The 7,500-nt window shown below is 49.0% G+C and overlaps 1 protein-coding gene across 2 annotated transcripts in view; it reads right to left on the reverse strand.

The window, feature by feature from the left end:
• Nucleotides 1-7,500, reverse strand: part of LOC143285700 (alanine--glyoxylate aminotransferase 2, mitochondrial-like) — a 42,254-nt gene that overhangs the window by 15,566 nt on the left and 19,188 nt on the right. For both annotated transcript variants that reach the window (XM_076593103.1, XM_076593102.1), the window contains exons 6-7: nt 4,605-4,698; nt 3,856-3,921 (exon numbers count right to left, since the gene is read on the reverse strand). In XM_076593103.1, coding sequence (XP_076449218.1) covers nt 3,856-3,921; nt 4,605-4,698 — 160 coding nt within the window. The remainder of the gene's footprint in view (nt 1-3,855; nt 3,922-4,604; nt 4,699-7,500) is intronic.

Raw genomic sequence — 7,500 nt, forward strand, 5'->3', positions numbered from 1 at the left:
CTGTGATGTGGTGTGCTGTGATGTATTGGGGAAGGGGGCGGGGGGAGACCGGGGGGGGGGGGTATTCTGCGGAGAAAGAGAAACACCCGTAGGTGCTGGGGAAGGACCCAGAGAAGCACTGTCTCCACCCGCCCTTGGAACAAACCTGCACCCACCCTTGGAGGCCTGCGCTGTTTTGCTCACCGATGGGTTGCAGGCACGCACAGGACGAACACTCCATGAAGAATTCAAGGGACATAACTGCTCCCGAACAGAGGGCAAAAGAGACCACCGGATGTCAACTCGCGGCAGCCTTTAAAAGAAGTATCCCCATGGGTGGTAGGTAGTACCAGCCAGTATTTCATGACTGCAGAGCCCACCGGCAAAAGACACCACCCTCCAGCTGCTGAGCACACCCCACAGAACCAAAACCGCCCCTGCCCGCAGACAGATGAAGACAGTGCCACTCCAGACACAGCCATACGGTCTTATGTGCCCTCAAGAGAGAATCCCAAGTTGTAGTCTTTCCCACGGTCAACAGGACTTTCCCTGTGGTCAGTGGGTCTTTCCTCACCGTCACTGGACCTTTCTCCAGGGTCAGCCTAGTCCAGGGGTGGGGTGGGGTGGGGTGGTATTCTTATTTTTGTTGCTTACAGTCTAGGCGACCGCACAGGGCAATATCAAGACTGTCAAACGCAATAATAATAATAATAATAATAACGAATATTTGGACGCCCTATTTCAGGAGAGCCCAGAGCGTTTACAAATACAATCACACATACATACATTGATGCAGATATACTTCATAACATTCATTTGCCTATATGCATCACAACATAAAAAGAGTCTCTCTCTCTCTCTCTCTCACACACACACACACACACACACACACACACACACACACACACACACACACGGCATTCACACCGATACAGCCCCATTCCTCTCACCACCCACCAACAATTGCAGACAGACACACAGGGCGGGAAAACTAATCATAACAACTGTGGGAAAGGTGAGTTTTGAGAGCTGATTTGAATGTGGACAAAGGCTGAGCGTGTCGGACAGAATAAGGGAGTTTGTTCCACATGACAGGTCCAATGAAAGAAAAAGCACTTTCCCCATGGAGTTTCTTTCGCCTGCTTGGTATGCAAAAAATGTGAGTGTCACAGGAGGAGTGCAAAGACCGAGACGGAATATAGATCTGTCACATCTACAAAAAAAACAAACCAACCACCAACACAAACCCACAAAACACAGTTCATGACACAGTATCCAAACCATTTAGCTCCTTACGGCAAGTAAGACTAGGCCATAGTGAGGATACCAGCCATTCCGCTTAATTTATCATCCCCAGATTACAACAACGACAACAAAAGCAAAGTAAAAAAAAAAAAGGGGGGGAAAAAAAATTCTTCAAAGCCGAACAAAAAATACATTAAAAAGGCCCAAAAGCAAATAACACTGCAGAATGGGCAGCTAGCTAGTGCCCATCCCAGTGTTTCCATCTCACAACCTAATCGCCACAGCAAAACAGCACAGACAGTACTGTACACCATAGACTGCAGAAAAAGAGAGAGAGAAAAAAAAGTGTCAAGGACTTGCTTGAAAACAGAAAAGGGGCAATGGACTGGGAAGACAGAAAAAGGAGACAACAGTGAAGAAAGAAAAAAAAAAAAAGAAAAAAAAAAGAGAGGCAAGGCCTTCAAGACTTACTTGTGATACACTTTAAAAAAAAATCCAAGCTTTTTATGTATTGAGTATAATTTCAAAATGTAATGTTTACGATGAGTAAGATCAGTTTAAAGCAAATTAAGTCCCCTAGCATTAATTACAGAGTAATTTCCCTTCTTTACTAAAACTTCCATGCTTAGCAAAAGAAGTTCCTGTTTGAACAAAAAATGATAATAATGACTCCTCTTGTTGTTGTGTCAGAATAAGAGGTCAAAGTGCCAAGTTTAGAGAATACAAAAAATATAAATATAACAGTAAATACAGTTTGCATATAATTAGGCTTCTTTTTTATTTTTTTGTGCCCATCCCAGAGGTGCAGTATTGTTTTAAACAAGATGACTGGAAAGAACTGAATTTTTCCTATTTTTATGCCAAATTTGGTGTCAACTGACAAAGTATTTGCAGAGAAAATGTCAATGTTAAAGTTTACCACGGACACACACACACACAGACACACGGACACACACAGACACACACACACACAGACAACCGAACACCGGGTTAAAACATAGACTCACTTTGTTTACACAAGTGAGTCAACAACAAAAAATGTAAAAAAAAAAAAAAGGGGGGGGGGGAGGGGGGGAAGAAACAATTCTTCAAAGCCAAACAAAAAATACATTAAAAAGGCCCAAAAGCAAATAACACTGCAGAATGGGCAGCTAGCTAGTGCCCATCCCAGTGTTTCCATCTCACAACCTAATCGCCACAGCAAAACAGCACAGACAGTACTGTACACCATAGACTGCGGAAAAAGAGAGAGAGAAAAAAAGTGTCAAGGCTTGCTTGAAAACAGAAAAGGGGCAATGGACTGGGAAGACAGAAAAAGGAGACAACAGTGAAGAAAGAAAAAAAAAACAAGAGAGGCAAGGCCTTCAAGACTCACTTGTGAAACACTTTATAAAAAAATCCAAGCTTTTTATGTATTGAGTATAATTTCAAAATGTAATGTTTACGATGAGTAAGATCAGTTTAAAGCAAATTAAGTCCCCTGGCATTAATTACAGAGTAATTTCCCTTCTTTACTATCTGCACCAAAACGTTTGCAAAAATAAATAAAACTTCCATGCTTAGCAAAAGAAGTTCCTGTTTGAACAAAAAAAAAATGATAATAATGACTGCTCTTGTTGTTGGGTCAGAATATCAGATCAATGTGCCAAGTTTAGAGAATACAAAAAAGATAAGTATAACAGTAAATGCAGACAGACAGACGGACAGAACAGACAGGCAGACACAGAGGGACAGACACAGACAGACAGACGGAGAAACAGACAAACGGACAGACAGAACAGACGGACAGACAGACAAAACAGACAGACACACAGACAGACAGAACAAACACAGACAGACACACACAGATAGACAGGACAGACAGACGGACAGAAAGAACAGATAGACAGACGGACAAACTGACAGACAGGACAGACAGACAAGCAGACAGACAGACAGAACGGACAGACAGACAGAACAGACAGACACAGAGGAACGGACAGACAGACAGACAGAACAGACAGACACAGAGGAACGGACAGACAGACAGACAGAACAGACAGACACAGAGGAACGGACAGACAGACAGACAGAACGGACAGACAGAACAGACAGACACAGAGGAACAGACAGACAGACAGACAGAACAGACAGACACAGAGGAACGGACAGACAGACAGACAGAACGGACAGACAGAACAGACAGACACAGAGGAACAGACAGACAGACCAGACAGACACAGAGGAACGGACAGACAGACAGAACAGACAGACACAGAGGAACGGACAGACAGACCAGACAGACAGACAGAACGGACAGACAGACAGACAGACACAGAGGAACGGACAGACAGAACAGACAAGCAGACAGACAAAACAGACAGAACAGACAGACACAGACAGACAGAACAAACACAGACAGAGACACACACAGACAGACAGGACAGACAAACAGACGGACAAACTGACAGACAGAACAGACGGACAGACAGACAAGCAGACAGACAGACAGAACAGACAGACAGACAGACAAAACAGACAGACAGAACAGACAGACAGAACAGACAGACAGACAGAACGGCAGACAGAACAGACAAGCAGACAGACGGAGAAACAGACACAGACAGACAGAGACAGACAGACGTCACCCACCTGCCCTGGGGAATCCCTGCAGCGAGCCCCACCCCACGGCCCCTGGTACACGTCCGGGTTCATCGTCTGTCCACAGAGAGAGAGAGAGAGGGATACACAGACATACACACATAGGCCTGCATACGTTATATCAAACTGCACGCTCATATACACACGCACGCACGCACACACGTGTGCACACACACACACACACGTGTGCACACACACACACACACACGTGCACACACACACACATATATCTATCTCTCTCTCTCTCTATATATATATATACACACACACACACACACACACACACACACAAACACATACACACGCGTTGTGTGCGCGCGTGTGTGTCTATGAGTGTGTGTGTGTGTGTGTGTGTGTGTGTGTGCTCGCGTGTCTATCTGTGTGTGCATGTATGTTTGTCTGTATCTGTGTGTACGCGCGCGCGCGCGTGTGTGTGTATGTGTGTGTCTGTGCGCGCGTGTTTATGTGTGTGTGTGCGAGCGTGTGTGTATGTCTGTCTGTGTGTGCATGTATGTGTGAGTGTGTGTGTGAGTGTGTGTGTGTGTGTGTGTGTGTGTGTGTGTGTGTGTGTGTGTGTGTGTGTGTGCTCGCGTGTCTGTCTGTATGTGCATGTATGTGTGTCTGTGTTTGTGTCTGTATGTGTGTCCGCGCGTGAGTGTGTGTGTGTGCGCGCGCGCGTGTGCGTGTGCGTGTGTGTGTGCGAGCGCAAGTGTCTGTCTGTCTCTCTGTCTCTCTGTCACCTGGTGAAAGCCGAGGCCGGTGGGGGTGTTGTACCTCCAGGTGGACAGAGCCGTCACCCCCATCAGGTAGGGACTGGCACCGTGGTACGCGTTTCTGGCACCACACACACACACACACACGAATCAGGAATGAAGAATATTATACCCCCCCTCAACCACCCCCCATATACACACACACGCACCACACACACACACCTACCCCCCCCCCCACACACACACACACACACACACACACACGTATGAACCCTAACATATTGGCCATTACACAGCACACTTCCCACCAGAATCGTCAGCGACGCGCGTTGACGAGACGGTAGAATTACTTCGTCAACACTGGAACAGCTGCTGACACCATCGTCACCAACTAGTTGGCAAGGCGACGGGGGGCCCCAACAGCCGAGAGGTCAATGCGTTGGACTTTCAATCCGAGGGTCATGGGTTCGAATCTCAACTGGTGAACTATGGGTGAAGCTTTTTTTTTTTTTTTTTTCTTTTTTTTTTTTTTCGATCTCCCAGACAGTGTGTCAGATCGGTTAGTGCCTGAATCTCTCTATGTGCCTACGCGAACAGAAGATCATATGCATACGATAAAGATCCCGCAATCCGTATCAGCGTTCGAAATGTAAGAAAATTCATACATGCAAGTGGAGTGATGGCCTAGAGGTAACGCGTCCGCCTAGGAAAGCGAGAGAATCTGAGCGCGCTGGTTCGAATCACGGCTCAGCCGCCGACATTTTCTCGCCCTCCACTGGACCTTGTGTGCTGGTCTGGACGCTAGTCATTCGGATGAGACGATAAACCGAGGTCCCGTGTGCAGCATGCACTTTAGCGCACGTAAAAGAACCCGCGGCAACAAAAGGGTTGTTCATGGCAGAATTCTGTAGAAATATCCACTTCGATAGGGAACACAAATAAAACTGCATGCAGGAAAAAAAAAATATATATATATATATAGATAGATAGATAGAGATATACATATATATATATATATATGGGTGGCGCTGTAGTGTAGCGACGCGCTCTCCCTGGAAGAGTGCAGCCCGAATTTCACACAGAGAAATCTTTTGTGATAAAAAAAAAAAGGAAATATAAATACAAATAAATACAAATGCAAAAATACTGCAGACACACACACCTGAAAACGGAGTATGGCTGCCTACAATGCGAGGTGAAAAACGGTCATGCAACACAAGCTCATTGTCATTATGAGAGAACGTAAGGGTTGTTGTAGCCCACGAAGCAGAGACAGTAGAAGTTGGCAGTCTACTTCATACATATAGTGATATACGCACACGCACACGCGCACACACACACACACACACACACATGCCGCGCACGCATAACACGCACGCACGCACGAACGCACACCCATACAATCACACACACTGACACATACATGCGGCGGTGTACGCATGAACACGCACGTAGGTACGTGCGCGCACGCACACACGAGGACAACGATGCTGATGACGACGACGACGATGATGATGACATTGATGACGATGATGATGATGATGAATACCATGACAATACTGACGGACGATGAAGACGAAGATCACCCACCACCCACCACCACCCCACCCACTCGAACACCAACCACCATCACCCACCACCCTCACACCACCACCACCCACCAACCTCACACCACCACCACCCACCAACCTCACACCACCACCCACCCACCACCACCCACCAACCTCACACCACCACCCACCCACCAACCTCACACCACCACCCACCAACCTCACACCACCAACATCACCACCCACCAACCCCACCACCACCCACCAACCTCACCACCCCACCACTACCACCCACCCACCAACCTCACACCACCACCCACCAACCTCACACCACCACACACCCACCCACCCACCACCACCACCCACCAACCTCACACACCCACCCACCTCACACCACCACCCACCAACCTCACACCACCAACACCACCACCCACCAACCCCACCACCACCCACCAACCTCACACCACCACCCACCAACCTCACCACTACCACCACCCACCAACCTCACCACCACCACCACCCACCAACCTCACACCACCACCACCCACCAACCTCACCACCACCACCACCCACCAACCTAACACCACCACCACCCACCAACATCACCACCACCACCACCACCCACCAACCTCACCACCACCACCACCACCCACCAACCTCACCACCACCACCACCCACCAACCTCACACCACCACCACCCACCAACCTCACCACCACCACCACCACCCACCAACCTCACCACCACCACCACCCACCAACCTCACCACCACCACCACCACCCACCAACCTCACCATCACCACCCACACAACATCACCACCACCACCACCACCCACCAACCTCACCACCACCACCACCCACCAACATCACCATCACCACCCACCAACCTCACCACCACCACCACCCACCAACCTCACCACCACCACCACCCACCAACATCACCACCACCACCCACCAACCTCACACCACCACCACCCACCAACATCACCACCACCACCACCACCCACCAACCTCACCACCACCACCACCACCCACCAACCTCACCACCACCACCACCCACCAACATCACCATCACCACCACCACCCACCAGCCTCACCATCACCACCACCCACCAACATCACCACCACCACCCACCAACATCACACCACCACCACCCACCAACCTCACCACCACCACCCACCAACCTCACACCACCACCCACCAACCCCACCACCACCCACCAACATCACACCACCATTACCACCCACCAACCTCACACCACCACCCTCCCACCACCACCACCCACCAACCCCACCACCACCCACCAACCTCACACGACCACCACCACCCACCAACCTCACCACCACCACCACCCACCAACATCACCACCACCAC

This window comes from Babylonia areolata, chromosome 9, assembly GCF_041734735.1.
Source record: "Babylonia areolata isolate BAREFJ2019XMU chromosome 9, ASM4173473v1, whole genome shotgun sequence".
NCBI classification, from domain to species: domain Eukaryota; kingdom Metazoa; phylum Mollusca; class Gastropoda; order Neogastropoda; family Buccinidae; genus Babylonia; species Babylonia areolata.